This window comes from Gobio gobio (genome assembly GCF_949357685.1).
Source record: "Gobio gobio genome assembly, chromosome: 8".
NCBI classification, from domain to species: domain Eukaryota; kingdom Metazoa; phylum Chordata; class Actinopteri; order Cypriniformes; family Gobionidae; genus Gobio; species Gobio gobio.
In genome coordinates this window covers 48,862,751-48,879,031 of record NC_137114.1, presented here as the reverse complement: position 1 = coordinate 48,879,031, position 16,281 = coordinate 48,862,751, and the positions used below count along the sequence as shown (strand labels likewise).

Sequence of the window (16,281 nt, the reverse complement as noted above, 5' to 3'; positions counted from 1 at the left end):
TTATAATATGCCATTGAAAATACATACATACATATCGCCATGTTGCCCCTCCATCTTGAAAGTACATTAGCCAAAGAGGGACATACCCATAAATTCAAGCTTCGCCTTTCGCGTTTTAACACTCGATGGCACCGTGATGAATGTGGACGAGGTCGAACTGGAAGCCATGTTAATCTTGGACTAAATCGGCCACCATAGGAGTTAAAATGAAATCGGAATTGAGAGGAAAAGAAACTAATATTCACTGGATGGTCATATACATTTTCACCGCTAGATGGGGGAAAAGATCACACAGTGTAGCTTTAAAGCTTAGAATATCTGTCAGTGTTTTTGTAAGCAAGGAATTTTTCAAAGCAAAATCTCTCTTTACATTAGTTAAGGATGCACTGTTTTGTCTACATTTTCACATGTTACTTTTGAATTGTTTTTCTCATCACAATTTCAGTTTCTGTCCAGTTCACTAATTTGTACTGCACCATTCCAAGAAATATTTTTTATATCATTTTTAAATTTTGTAATTTACTCTCGGGGGTGCCTACTACTCCTGGTTTAAAAGTTTGACGAAAATTTTTCTTTGTCAAACCAGGATCATGTTATGATTGGACAAACCTGTCAGCAATTATATATCTTTATTATTATTTATTAGTATTTATTACCATTCAGGTTTATTTGTAAATGCAAGAAGAATAAGAGTTTTACTTGTTTTTGTTATCCTTTTTGGACCTGGTTAAATGTATTTTTGGCTGTAATTGATTTCAATTTTTGGCTTACTATGTTTGTCAGCCCAATTTATGTTAAAATTTCCAAATAAAATTGTTTCAGTATGACAATTACAAAATTTCAACAATTTCTCTAAATCATAATAAAAAGAAGACTTGTGTAAGGGTGTATTACACAAAATCACAACATTGAAATTTATTTTTGGGGACATTTAATGCCAAACATTCTAATCCAGCAATATCTAATTTCACTTCAGCACATTCAAAAGCATCCTTAATATAAATCATAACTCCCCCTCCTCTTCGTGATGGTCTATCCTTTCTGTAACAAATATAACCAGGGACATCAATCTTGCATGTTGGTGTATTGGTGGACCACCAAGTTTCACTTAATGCTAAAAAGTCCAGGTTTGAGTTCATAAGCAGATGCTCAACTTGATCCCTCTTTGATATAATACTTTGGATATTCAGGTGCCCCCCTAAAATATTTTTTGATTTAAGTCTTGAATCCATTTTCAGATCTCTCCAGAGATTTTCAATTGGGTTCAAGCCTGGGCTCTGGCTGGGCCACTCAAGGACATTCACAGAGTTGTCCCTTAGCCACTCTTTATCTTGGCTGTGTGCTTAGGGTTGTTGTCTTGTTGGAAGATGAACCTTCGCCTCAGTCTGAGGTCCAGAGCGCTCTGGAGCAGGTTTTCATCAAGGATGTCTCTGTAGATTGCTGCATTCATCTTTCCCTCGATCCTGACTAGTCTCTCAGTTCCTGCCGCTGAAAAACATCCCCACAGCATGATGCTGCCACCTCCATGCTTCACTGTAGGGATGGTATTGGCCAGGTGATGAGCGGTGCCTGGTTTCCTCCAGACATGACACTTGCCATTCAGGCCAAAGACTTCAGTCTTTGTTTCATCAGACCAGAGAATTTTGTTTCTCATGGTCTGGGAGTCCTTATCAGTTTTGGAATAAGGCTGTAACATAACAAAATGTGGAAAAAGTGAAGCACTGTGAATACTTTCCGGATGCACTGTACAAAGCTCTGATGTTTCAAGCATGTGCACATCCTGGTTTGGTTATAAGTTGGTTTTTGTTGGTGGTCCTGGATTCATTTGTATGTCACCGCTGAGCAGGAGAAGAATCAGTTGTAGAACCTTTGGACCACACCATTTGCTTCTCTTGACATGCTGATGACTTTCTTTTCCTTGATGATGATTGTTTTGCCAGCAGGTAGAATAAATAATGTGGTATCCATGGCCGAAAATGTAATGGGCATGTCAGCCATGGGTATGAGTTTAACAGATCTACTCTGCGTTACATTTCCAGTACACCTGCACCCGGCAGCCATCTCAGAACATCTTGTTGATCACTTGCAACATTTTTTAATATGAGCATTAAGTCTTGATAAATGTCTAAAACTCTTCTCACAATGAGTACAGTGGTACGGCTTCTCTCCAGTATGAAGTCGCTCATGTGATTTCAGGTTTCCTGACTGAGCGAAACTCTTGTCACAATATGAGCACTTGTAAGGTTTTTCTCCAGTATGAATTCTTTGGTGCTGTTTCAGATGGTGAGCTGATGTAAAACTCTTTCCACAGTCACAGCACACATGATCTCTCACTTCATCATGTGTTTTCTGGTGCCGTTTCAAATGATCCAGCCTTGAAAAACTCTTTCCACAGAGAGAACACACATGAGGCTTCTCATCTGAATGAACTTGCAGGTGTTGTTTTAGATGTGATGATGAAATGAATGTTGCACCACACTGATCACAGTTAAATGGCTTTTCTCCAGAGTGAATGCACAGATGAATTTTAAAACCTTTTGTATCTCTGAAACTCTCTTCACACTGAGTACAGTGGTACGGCTTCTCTCCAGTATGAACTCGCTCATGTGATTTCAGGTTTCCAGACTGAGTGAAACTCTTGTCACAATATGAGCAGTTATAGGGTCTTTCTCCAGTATGAATTCTTTGGTGCTGTTTCAGATGGACATCTCTAGTAAAGCTTTTCCCACAGTCACAGCACACATGATCTCTCACTTCTTCATGTGTTTTCTGGTGCAGTTTAAAACTGTTCAGCCTTGAAAAACTCTTTCCACAGAGAGAACACACATGAGGCTTCTCATCTGAGTGAACTTGCAGGTGTTGTTTTAGATGTGATGGCGAAATGAACTTTGCACCACACTGATCACAGTTAAATGGTTTTTCTCCAGAGTGAATGCGCAGATGAATTTTTAAATTGGTCGCATCTTTGTAATTCTTCCCACACTGAGTACAGTGGTACGGCTTCTCTCCCGTATGAACTCGCTCATGTGATTTCAAGTGTGAAGACAGAGTGAAACTCTTGTCACAATATGAGCACTTGTAAGGTTTTTCTCCAGTATGAATTCTTTGGTGCTGTTTCAGATGTCCAGCTCTAGTAAAGCTCTTCCCACAGTCACAACACACATGATCTCTCACATCATCATGTGTTTTCTGGTGCAGTTTAAAATTGTCCAGTCGTGAAAAACTCTTTCCACAGAGAGAACACACATGAGGTCTCTCATCTGAGTGAACTTTCAGGTGTTTTTTTAGACTTGATGCCGACTGAAAATCTTTACCACACTGATCACAGTTAAATGGCTTTGCGAACACAAAAACGCACAGATGATTGCTGAGACCTGATGCTTGAGGAAAACTCTTTCCACACTGAGAGCAGGTGTGCAGCTTTTTGGCTTTTGTTCCTCGAGTTTTGAAGTCATGTTTCTCCTCCACTTCGTTCAGTTTGTGCTCCATCACTTCCATCTGGTCTAAAATAAACACATTAGGTAGTTTGAATCAGTTCAAGGAGAATAAATATGAAAATTCAAGTTAACATTTCTAACGCAAAGACAACAAAAGATCAGGGGTGTATTGCAGAAAGCAGGTCACTTTTTTACGTTTATGCATTTAGCAGACACTTCCAAGGCGACTTACAACTGAGGAGTACAGGAAGCGATCCGTCATGAGCACTGTTGGGAGTAACGCGGTACTGTAATTCCACTACTTTGATTTTTTTTAAATCAAGTAACGCAATTACAATTACTGAAATTTAAATGAGTTTGTTACTCGCTTTTGTGAAAAATGAACGCTAGCAGACAAGAAGCTCAGATCTAGGCCCTAGACTGGCCCGTGTTTTTTTTTTCTTTTTTTATCCTCCTTATTACACATTGTTGATGCCATTAAAATAGTTCAGTTTTGTTGTTAATGTCAAAGTAGTTATATTTCGTTTCGTTTTTTTATTAAGTTAATTTAGAAAAATGTTTGGAGCATTTGTTTATTAAATTAAAGTTTTTGTTTTTCAATGTGACGACCAAGCGGCCAGCGGCCGACACAGAGTTAACCAAATGCTTTAGCATCTCAAATGAACACTTGACTTGTCTTGCCTACAGGGGCGCGGGAAGATGTTTTAGGTTGGGGGTGCTGTTTTTTTTGGGGGGGGGTTTAAATAAAAGGTTTACTGAGCTGTTTACACAGTCATATACAATAAAAGAGCCTGCACAGCGACAGGAAATAAATTAACGCAAAAAACCTGCCTACCTTACCAGAGCATGTCAGCAAAGCGGAGCTTCACTCATTAACTGCTCACCGGTAAAATGACATGTGCTCAAATCCCGCTCCGACATTATATTTCTCAGTAGCCTACTATACTTGTAGCCATTAAAACACGTATTTAGTTTCAGTTTAAATATTATAATGTTATTTTTTTAATTTACGTTGAAAAGTTAACAGGACACATAAGATGCATAGGCCTAATATGTCAGAAGACATGGGGGTCTTCAATAAGTTCAATAACACTTCAATAAATTTTGTTTTGTTGAAAGCAAACCCTTTCTTTAAAGTGAATTTCGTTTTGTATAAATTGTATCTTAATATGAATTAATGTTTTATCAACCAAATTGCCCGGATTTAAAAAATAATAAGCAAATAGCCTATAACAGACAATGACATGGAGGCGGCGGCGCCACGTGAACAACAGCTTAAATGAACAACTACTAGAAAAAGAAAAAAAAACTTTAGTCAGGGGCAGCCCTAACTATTTATTTCATATAGACCTATATTTGATCCAGCATGTCACAAAGGGAGTTCTGGGTTGAGCGCGTGGTGTTGAGCGGAATTAGCTTTAGAAATGAACGGAATCTTTTTTAAATTAAGCCGCGTGAACAAAGGCTTAAATGAACAACTACAACTATTTATTTCAGATAGGCCTATATTTTATCCAGCATGTCACAAAGGGCATTCTGGGTTGAGCGGCAGTGCTGAGCGGAATGAGCTTCAGAAATTAACGGAATCTCCAAAAAAGGCGCTCTCCTCTCTGGAGGAAATATTTATTTCGTTCTTTCTATGCAAACACCGCAACAGTCACAATATGACCTCATGTATGTTTTAAAAACATAATTCAACATATCAAAATATAAATAATACTTTTTAATGGGCCACTTAAAAGCACCCCCACTTCCCGCGCCCCTGCTTGCCAAATAAAATCCATAAATATCAAACACTTCAAGCATCACAATGTTAGTTTAAACAACTATCCCAACCACAACCACAGTAAATTTTATAAGTTGAGGTTAGGCATAGGCGCTCGCAAACGAAACGGGCTACACAATCTAAAAAAATTAAAATAAAAACATGCTGGGCTGCGTTTCCAGATAACGATTGATCTTCGCACTTAAGAGAATTTTCTACGAGCGATATTATGAATGTTCGTGTTGCTTTCACATGCTTTTCACAAACACGCACTTAACACGATCGCATGCAGCTGTGCTTTAAGTGCTACTTAAGAGTCGCTGTCCGTTTGTCAAGTGCTGAAAAGTCACCTTAGAATGTCTCGCAGTTGTAGCACACGCTTGTATTTCAAAATGTTTAGCCAAATTATCATTTGCTACAAGGTCAAAAATCTATGCAAGCACAGTTTAGACATAGGTGGAGACGAAAAAAATGGCTAAGAAACAATCATTGAAAAAACAAATTAAATCATTAAAAAACAAAGAAACAAATTTTTAAAAGAGGAAACTAATGTTATTTTACAGGTGGAGCTAAACAAACATTTTATTATTTAGGATAAACCCATCGAGATGAATCATCTCGTTTTCAATGGGGTCCTAAGATTTTCAGTAGGTTAAATGGCAGTCATACAAATAAACAAAAACAAAAAAAATCTGGGAGGATATTGCTGTAAAACTAACTAGAAGCAGGGACATTAAAATCAGGGAAGGAGGCCAGGAAAAAGTGGCAGGACTTTGCAAGCCTCAAGCGTACCACAGAGGTTAGCATATAATAAAACATGAATGGTGGGCCAAATGACTCCCCCTTCTTACACTGGAAGAAGAAAAGGCACTGTCAATACTTGGCCTCAGATGGGATTTGTGGTGGTATTGACCTCCATGGAGGAATAGGAATGCCTGAACCTGAGCCAGATCCATGCTCACAGGAGCAATCAGGTTCAACTCTCATTGGCAGACACCTACCTTCTCCCAGTCCTCCCAACAGCCTATGACCTCCATCTTCAATTGTCAGACAACAACACCTTTGAGAATTAGCTTTCAGAATGTCTGCGGTTGTAGTCAGGACTTAGTGCAGCTGGAGAGGGAGAAACTAGATGTTCTAAAATACATCAGAAAATATCTTAAAGATGCCAATGAGAGGGACATCAACTTTCAGCAGCAGCTCACAGACCTCAAGAAAGCCAAGCTGGCATTAGAAGAGAGGAGACTGGCACTGGAGGAGATGAGGTTTGCAAGGACCTCGATTTTGGTGCCAATTATCTTGCCATGTGATTCAGATAATATTGTTTAATGTTGGTTAATCATGACTACTTATATGTTTTAATAATCTCTTGTGCAACATGAAATATTCTATTCCGTTATGTAGTTAGGACTTATCCCATTGTGCAATGTCTTTTGCAAATCCTAGGGAAACAAACAAACTCAAATCATTTAGATTCAATGGTTTGATGTCCTTGTGTTTATTGAACCACTCAAAGTCTAAAGCTCCATGAAATACTACAGTCGAAGTATTCTTAAGTGTTTCAAATTTAAATAGCTATCTGTAGTACTGAAAATAAGCATACAACCCCTATGAATGTCCATATACAGCAGTGCAATTTTTTATTCCTTAATTTATTGTGTTCAGTCATGTAGTTTTTATTTTATTTTATTTATTTATTAATTATTATTTCTTTATTGAATTATTCAAAATGAATTTAATCAAACAAAAAAAAGGGAAACGTTAATAAAGAAATATAGATAAAAACAATATTAAAGTCACATTGGACAGGAGTAAAGTTTAGGTGCAATTCGCCGGTTGTCCTGCAGGTGACCTCGTAGCTCTGTCTCCTTACGATGCACTTAGGGAGTTATGATTACTCCAGAGAACTCGTAGTTCTACAAAGATTTTCAAGTACTACTTAAGTTACGATGGTTTTGGGAAACGACCCGTAAGTGTAAGATGATTCGTGCGATCGTTTTTACGCTCTACTTAGGCTTGCAATGCTTTTGGGAAAAGCAGCCCAGGTTGTCTTACCATACACTTCTCCACAAAACGAATATTATCCGATCTTCAATTCCCTTGCTATATGCACATTTAACGGAGTTCACGTCAACGAAAGCAAAAGATATGAGCTGCATTTTATTTATCAGTTAAAAGATCAAAGACCACAATATGAGAGAGCGAACTAAGCACTTCTAAGATCATTTAGTCTCATTAGTTTTAATGAAGATGATTGGGTTTTTGAGTATATAAGACTTACTTTCAGTTTCACTTGCGGCAGTTTGTGTGTTGGCTTGCTTTACTCATTTGCGGCGACGCGTGTTGCACCTTCTGAATTTGTTGTTTGAGTGATCAGATTTAAATCCTTCTCAAAAAAAATCTCAGAAGGCATTTACTTCTGGTCTTTTCACAATCGGATAGATATCTGGTCAGAGAAAACTAATGAAGTGAGCACGTGTAAAAAGGCCATAACTCTTCCAGTATAATCTCCCAGCTGCGCCGAGGGAACGCTCGCTGCTGCTGCTGGACACTAAACACTATACTGCTGCTTGATTTGAAGGCCTTTTGCCCTGTTGATTACAATAAATAGGTCTAAAAATTACGTTTATTGTGTTTGACTGGTCAGTATTATTCATATTTACATTTAAAGGGGTGGTAAAACACGATTTCACTTTTCTAACTTTAGCTAGTGTGTAATGTTGCTGTTTGAGCATAAACAACATCTGCAAAGTAACAACGTTCAAAGTTCAAAGCAAAGGAAGATATTTGCTTTTAAATAAATCAATTTCTAAGGACTACAGCAAACGGCCGGTAGGGACTACAGACATTCCTCCAGGGTTGGTGACATCACCAGCCCCAATATTTACTTAAACCCCTCCTCCGAGAATATTAAATAAGGGGGGCGAGGCCATTTTGTTTCGCCGTGGGGAAGCTTTGTTGTGGTATAGTTAGTAGGCTGGAGTGTTGTTGCCGCAATGCCAACGAAACGCTGTTAATTTCATCCGGATTGCAGGTCTAATTTGTTCAGCCTTCCTCGGGACGGTGGTGCGTTGCAGTGCGTTTAACATACAACATGTTATATGCATGTGTGTATGAGCAAGAGGGGAACAGGTCACGTTTGCAGCAGATATATGCTGCCCTTCATAAATCAAAGCACGAGACAGACAGGGGTCGGAGGAGAAGACCGGAAAATGTGACATAATGGACAATATTCGTCTGTATTTGCAATACACGAGCCGCGGTTCAGCTGCGCGAGACAAACACTGCCAGCGGGCGCGCGCGGCTCCCGCTGCACATTTCACGGACGAAAGCTTCCACAATCTTCGCGAGTTCAATGAAGGATTCGCACAACGGCTTGGATTTAAAAACAGAAGCTGTTTAATGGGCCACAACCTGTAAGTATGTATGTAAGTATGGTTTATTTTTCGATGTGTTTTCCTGTAATAGTTGTATTGTTAATTGTATGTTGTAGCAAGATAGTAAACAAATGACAATGCTGTTTGGCTCTGCAAACCAGTTTGTTAAATGCTCATTCATACTTAACGTTATTTGGCAAACACCTAACGTTACAAACTTTTTAAAAATCTCAACAGCGAACTTGGAATTAGTGTAAATTATTCTTTGATTAGAGCTTTTATGTAATGTTTATCTAAATGCATGCTAAACATGGTTCTGTGTTTGATTTGGCTACGATAGTAAAGCCAGTGTTTAGTGTTCGTTTTGGGTTAATAGTTCTTGCGACAGATATTTGGCTATAATCGTTCTCAAAATACAAAAGTAACGGTGCCATTCAGTAGCGATCACTATAGATCCGCAGTCTTTACTCTTGAGGACTGAACAGGTTCTGCTCGATCATCTTCACTAAAATTGTCTGGGTCTGATTCGGGCTCAAATTGGTATGGTTTTATTGACAGCATTGTTTCTAATACGGACCAAAGCACAGACTACCGGTAAAGGTAAGGGGCGTGACATTTCCCGAAAAATGTGCACTAGGCGGTTAGCGAATCACAACACACTGGGCCAGCTAACCAATCTGAGCCCATTGCGTATTTTTGAGGGACCGGCTTCATAGAACCCGAAAACCATCAGACCGTTTTTACACCCCACAAACAAAATCAATCCTTCGAAAGAATGTGTTTTACCACCCATTTAAAAAGCAGACAAAAAAGTAACTTAAAAGCTACTTTCCGTAGTAACTAATTAGTTTTGATATTCAGTAATTGGTAAAGTAATTAAATTACTTTTAAAAGAAGGAATTAGTAACTAATTACTAATTTTCAGTAACTTGCCCAACACTGGTCATGAGGAGTCGAAGAAACACAAAAGTGCCTGAAATACTAAGTCTGTGTACATTGTTCAGTGTATCACAGGCTAGAGTAAGGAGGGAAAGGGGAAGAAAGAGGAAATTATTATTTTTTTCTTTGATTATAGAGGTTAATTTATTTACATTTAGGTTGTGACATACAGTACGTTTAAGGGTAAGTAAGCGAATAACCTCAACTTTCTGTCATTTTCAGGGTATGCAACCATTTTCTCTGCCGGTGAGACTACATTTAGAAAGTGAAACGAAACAGCACTACTCATTTGAGTTGCTCCACAACGGATCACAATTGTTTTAAGTGCGGATAAATTGTGATTAATCGTGCAGCCCATATTTCCACTCCCTAATATATGGAAACAAGTAGGAAGGAAAAAAAAAAAACTTTTCTTCAAATGGTGACTGATGAAAGGTTGGATTCTGAAATCCACTGCCGCTTCAATATAATTGTATACATCCTAATTAAATCTATAATCAAAGCCTTAATCAATATTTATCTTTCTATATTATTATAATGATTTTTAATGATTCTTTCCAGTTATGATTTTGCTCAATCGATAGGACCAATGATTGTTTCTTCCTTTATGTTTTCTTAAGTTTGTATTTGGTCTCTGAGTGGTGACTGAGGGTCTGACCTAGGGATGTGTGATGTGTCGGCTTGTGTCGGATGTGTCATACTGGAGAGAAGTGTGATGTGTATTCTTAAAGGGTTAGTTCACCCAAAAATGAAAATTCTGTCATTAATTACTCACCCTTATGTCGTTCGACACCCGTAAGACCTCCGTTCATATTCGGAACACAAATGAAGATATTTTTGTTGAAAGCTGATGGCTGAGAAAGGCTTCAGATAGGCCTCCATTGGCATTCAGTACACTTATACTCCCAAGACCGATAAAAGGCACTTAAAATGTCGTTACAAAGTCCATCTCACCACAGTGACTCTACAATAATCTTACGATGCGACGACAATAGTTTTTGTGCGCAAAAAAAAAATCAAAACAACACCTTTATCCAGCTTGTTATTGCCTTCCGCGTGTGCCTCCACGACGCATGCGCGAGAATATGACGTAGCGCCGGGGTTCGGGAATCCATGAAATGCGCACTTTAGTCCCATTTTGAGCACTACGCCGAGACCTAAAGCACAATCAATGTAGAATCCAACAGCTTAGACACACGCGTCTTCCTCTGATTGTAAACAAATCGCTTCTGGGTCATCTGTCCGAACGCCGGATCTGCGTCATATTCTCGCGCATGCGTCGTGGAGGCACACGCGGAAGGCAATAACAAGCTGGATAAAGGTGTTATTTTGATTTTTTTGCGCACAAAAACTATTGTCGTCGCATCGTAAGATTATTGTAGAGTCACTGTGGTGAGATGGACTTTGTAACGACATTTTAAGTGCCTTTTATCGGTCTTGGGAGTATAAGTGTACAGAATGCCAATGGAGGCCTATCTGAAACCTTTCTCAGCCACCAGCTTTCAACAAACATATCTTCATTTGTGTTCCGAATATGAACAGAGGTCTTACGGGTCTCGAACGACATGAGGGTGAGTAATTAATGACAGAATTTTCATTTTGGGGTGAACTAACCCTTTAAAGGTCCCATGGCATGAAATTTTCATTTTATGAGGTATTTCCACATTAATATGAGTTCCCCTAGCCTGAATATTGTCCCCAAGTGGATAGAAATGTTGATCGGTGTAAAACCGAGTTCTGGCTGTCTTTCTCTGCCTTTGAGAAAATGACAGGCCAGACGAGCCAATCCTGAAGCCTCCTGGTTTGACGTCCAAGCAGGAACGGTTTCCTCCCTTTCCTCCGCCCAGAGAATCTGGCACGCCCATGCAAACACTCGAGATCATTAACGTTACTTGTGAACGAGTGAACGCTGGCAGTTTCTCAGTGTTTGGATGTACAAATGAAAACAGAAGTCTTTCTTCAGTTCCTTCTGATCTGTGATCATTGATTTCTTATGTGTAGCTTTTTATTTATTATTTGTGGACACGCAGCGGCTTCTCTCTCTCCCGACAGAACGGTGTTGTTTTCGTGTTTTCTATCTTGTGAGTCAGTGTTTTGTACGTCCTCGTCGCGTCTATCTGTTCTAAAATGTGCATACAGTCTTTTCTGTTTAACATCAGCAGTAACATCTTTAGAGATAAACCTCACGCACGCCGAAGCTCGGCCTTCAACATCCCCGACCCCCAGTACTGCATCTGGCCCACAGCGGAGGCACCAAACGCGGCGTGAGATTAAGCAGAAGGGGGATAAGCGTGAGGGTATCCGGCTAGGCTAGCCAGCTTTCCCCACAATAAACTGGATTACATTCGATTACTGCTGTTGTGTCTTTGTTTGCGCTGTGTAAGTTACTCAATGCGCATCACTGACGCTATTCATATGATTGGAACATATCTAGAAATAATGCTTTAATCAAACTTACTAACTCGTTCATCTCGCTGTAATGGTACATTGCATGTGTTACAAAGTTGGTAGAATAATGATGAAGACGGACTCGGTGTGACTGGGACTCGTGTTTATTCAGAACTCTCAGATACAAACACAATAAACTCGCGCTGACAGACAACGCTCTCATAACTCAGTAGTTACTATAAATAACTTTGTTAGCAATCGCTCCGTCTCCGTGATGTCCGGTTCGCGAACGAATCATTCTTTTGAATCGGTTCTTTTTAGTGAACCGAACCAGTTCACCAAATCGGACTGAATCGTTCTAAACGGTTCGCGTCTCGAGTCAGCGCTGATCCATAATTTACTAACTTTCTGACATGAGTGACAGCCCCTCTGACTAGAAATAAACTAATAACCTGAAGTATATGCTAGTAACTACAACAGTTCACCCTGAACTGAGACATGCTGAGAGAACTGATGTGAAGTGAACACAGGTCCACCTGTCTCTGGCAGACTCGTGCCTGCTCGTGCCTCGTTAAACCACGCCCCCTCCGCTCATTTAAAATGCAAAGATGTCAGCCAATCACAACAGTGGGCGTTTTTCCTGAAGTCTCACAGCAGACACGCCTCTTGAAGCAGGGCAGTCAGCCACAGGGCAAACAGCAGTATAGAAAAAATGCCTTTTATTTCTAAATTATGACATTTTATGATGTAAAAATCATACTAACAATATAAGTACACCTCAGGAAACACTATAAAATAATAGAAAAATGCCATGCCATGGGACCTTTACGTAAATTTCTCTTTAATTAATTGCACTCCTGACTCTTGGTCTTCATTTTTCACTATTGGTCCTGGGTCCTAAATTGTTACCCCAACACTGAATTCAAGTAAACAGCGCTCCTTTTATAATCACTGAAACTGTCAGGTCAGTTCAGTATGATACTATACAAGAACTGGTACATTTAATAAGAGTAGAATATTTCACTTTACCCTAAAAAAAAAGTTTTGCACATCACTGTTGTTAATAAAAGTTATTTTTATCTGCATATAAATTTTTTTTTATCTGCATATAAAAAAAAAACATTATAGTATTAGTCACTGCACTTATTAATGCAAAACAACAGTAATTTTCTGATTAAATTAACTTTGATCCCCCCCCCTCCCCTCCATCATAATATGCATTCCTGTATTATTCACCATCCATATACTGCTTATTATTTCACAGCTACTAAAGCAGTCAACAGTAGCTGCGTTTACAAGGACCCTAATAATCCAGTTGCAATTGGACTACTAGTACAGTCGGAATAAAAAAAGTCACATGCAACCACGTCATTTGGAATGAATTGGGAAGATTTCATTCAGATTGTAAGGGGTGGTTTAAACCTTTTCTAATCCGATCGAGAGGACATGTAAACTCTTAATCAGATTGAAAACAGAATGTACTGCGCATGTGCACATAGAAATGGTGTAATGACGTATGACGTGAGGAACATGCTGTTGTTGTTGTTGAATGAAGTGTCATAAATGACTGTCGTGTCACTCATCGTATGTGAAGTGGAGCAAGACAACATCCCACCAGTGCTTGTTTCAGACTTTCATTCACAGACGGCTTGTTTTGGCCGTGGGAAGAGGCGTTTGAACAGCTTGAATCATTTAAGCGGCACAAAGCTTCATGTGCTCGTCGTCTCCTAATTAGGACCCGAAATAGATAAATATTAAGTCTGCTCTTTAAAACAAATTAAAGCAGCAATTCATGAGAATAGTGTGAAAAAACAGCGGGGAAACACTGTATATTTGTGCGGTGTGCGCATGTCAAATAATTTCCAATTTGAAGCTTGTGATGTATAAACGCGCACATTGACCCGTTCAGTTTATTTAGTGTTCATGTAAACAATACGTTCGGATTCATCCATTGGAATGAATTAATTCCTATTGGAACAAAAAGTGTCCATGTAAATGTAGCTAATAAAGAATCAAGAAAGGACACCAACCTGTTTGTTCCTCAGTATCTTCATGTTTTATTCTGGATGGTTCTGAATAACTCATGTCTTCAATCTCCTCTTTAATAAACTCCATCTTTAACAGTCACACAGATTTCAGAATCTGTCAGATTTCACACAGATTGCTACACCTGGAGTTTGTCCTTCTCTTGTAGAATGATGTGAATATTCCCAGTATTTATCTGTGAATTGTTATGGGAGGGACATCATATCTGCCAAATACAAAAAGAAGTTGCTGAATTTATGCTCAAAACTTATTTTGATACTCGTTTCCCCTGTTTTCACCTCATTCATAATGCAGATGTCTGAGATCTTCTGTAAAGTGGCACATTAAGCACATTTTATTGGTGTCAACAGAGTCTGTGGAAAACTCTCTGCCTACATTGGTCCTTAAACACATAAACTCTGGAGCTGGTTTATATTAAACTGTCATCTGTGAACATCTCTTACCTGCAGACGTGAAATACATGGTAAAACTATTTCACATTTGCCCTTCATTCACAATACATTTTCCACAAAAAGTTGCTAAATATGAAATAAAAAACAAAAGTCTGAACATTTTACAGGTCTGAAAAAGGTGTACGTTAAAATATTCTCTGTTCATAGTCATATAGCATTAGAGTTGCCACTTTCAATGTGGCAAAGGATACCCATTCATGTTTGGGGTAACTTAACAGGAATTGATGAATGTGACTCTGGGTCTTTTTCCCTTTAGCAGCAACTTGTCCACACTAAGCAAATGACAATGGTTTTCGCTGTATATTCATCATTAGTGCCTGGACAGAACCACTGATAACTTCTTTCCTATTCAGCCATATATTTGAAGAGTTTAAAGAGCTAACTTGAGCACAACACAGCGCGTGTTTACAACTCGTACACTCCGTCGCTAGGAAAACAAAGACGCCAAAATGCTTACACACACACTTCTCTACTAACATTACTTACTTTTCGTTTTCTCCACACTGCAAAATCCTTATGTGTTTATTCAGCACTTTCAGCTTCAACTGGTGAAAGTTTCAGCCACTCTATGGTTTTTCCAGCTCTCGTCTCGTCTTTCGCGTTTCTCTCTTCTGCGCATCCTCAGTGCGCAGTGTCGCGCTTCTTAAAGGGGCCGCATATAAACCACATCTTCGCTGTTACGAAAATACACTATCATCAAACATGTGTAATCGAAAGTCTTGTCACCTGATGTTGTTTAATTAAATGTCATCAATTAAAAAAAATTAAAAATAAAAAATATAAAAAGTTACCCATACATAATTAAACTCTTTCAAATTTTCATATGTCGAGATAACATTTGTACCCATATTCGTGAAAACAGTACTCTTGTTTGTATGTTGCTTGATTGTAATATACTCGCCTGTATTTATCATCATGATAGAAAGCAGTCTATAATAAAATATCAAATGAAGTCCAACCTCTTTGTATGATCTTTGTATGACTACATACCTGGAAAATTGGGTCAATCTTACAATAATAGGCTACTGAACATCCCAATCATATCACAGTATTAAGATAGAATGTTTAAACTCATTAATGGGATTAAAACTGTATAACTCATTCTCAGTGTTCAATAAAGAGATAATTCAAGACAATGTCACACAACTGTAGAAAAATTTTTACTCAAGTGTAGAACAGTTTATTAAATGTCCATAAAGACAAATCTTTTCAACATAAAATGATTAAGTCCATTGATATGCAGCGGAGGAAAAACAAGTGCTGGAAATGACCTGGTGGAGAACAAAAAGATGGAATTTTCAGAAAGCTGCTGGAGCCAGAGGTCACTGAAAAATTCTGATTCTAGTTCTGACATTTTCTTACAATTGCGATTTTATATCATGCAATTCTGAAAAATGACCTTTTTATTCAGTGTGGAATCTTCCATAGCAGCAGCAGGAAATTGAATGAGAAAATTTGACATTTAAGTCCATGGCCAAGGGAAGGTAAACCTTGCCAAACCTTACACAAGCTCTGACTAACGGAATCATATTCTGAAGACAATGTGTTATTTATACAATTTTAGAGATTAGTGTTCCTGTGAGCAGGGCCGTGCAGAGAGTTCTTCAGGGACAGGGGCTCAAATGTAAAAAAGGGGCAATATATATATATATATATATATATATGCTCATCAAGCCTGCATTTATTTAATCAAAAATACAGAAAAAACAGTAGCCTAATATTGTGAAATATTATTACATTATGTTCTTTTTAACTTTTTATTAATCCAACAATCTTGAAAAGAGTATCACAGTTTCCATCATTGACATTAAATCCTCATATTAGAATGATTTCTGAATGATCATGTGACACTGAAGAGTGGAGCAATGATGCTGAAA

General features: G+C 38.5%; 1 protein-coding gene across 1 annotated transcript; it reads right to left on the bottom strand.

Moving 5' to 3' along the window:
* Positions 1–881: 881 nt before the first annotated feature.
* LOC307129924 (uncharacterized protein) lies at positions 882–15,037 on the bottom strand. Its single transcript, XM_079822721.1, has 3 exons — positions 14,891–15,037; positions 13,937–14,157; positions 882–3,503 (listed from the first exon to the last, which is right to left on the bottom strand). Exons 2-3 carry the CDS (start codon positions 14,019–14,021, stop codon positions 2,080–2,082), a joined length of 1,509 nt encoding a protein of 502 aa, XP_079678847.1. The 5' UTR covers positions 14,022–14,157; positions 14,891–15,037; the 3' UTR covers positions 882–2,079.
* Positions 15,038–16,281: the final 1,244 nt, after the last annotated feature.

Excerpts from the sequence above, each read along its gene's own strand:
- LOC307129924 (XM_079822721.1), bottom strand. The coding sequence starts at position 14,021 with ATGGAGTTTATTAAAGAGGAGATTGAAGACATGAGTTATTCAGAACCA. Across the intron at positions 3,504-13,936 it reads AGATACTGAGGAACAAACAG|ACCAGATGGAAGTGATGGAG; the intron begins GTTGGTGTCCTT and ends TGTTTATTTTAG.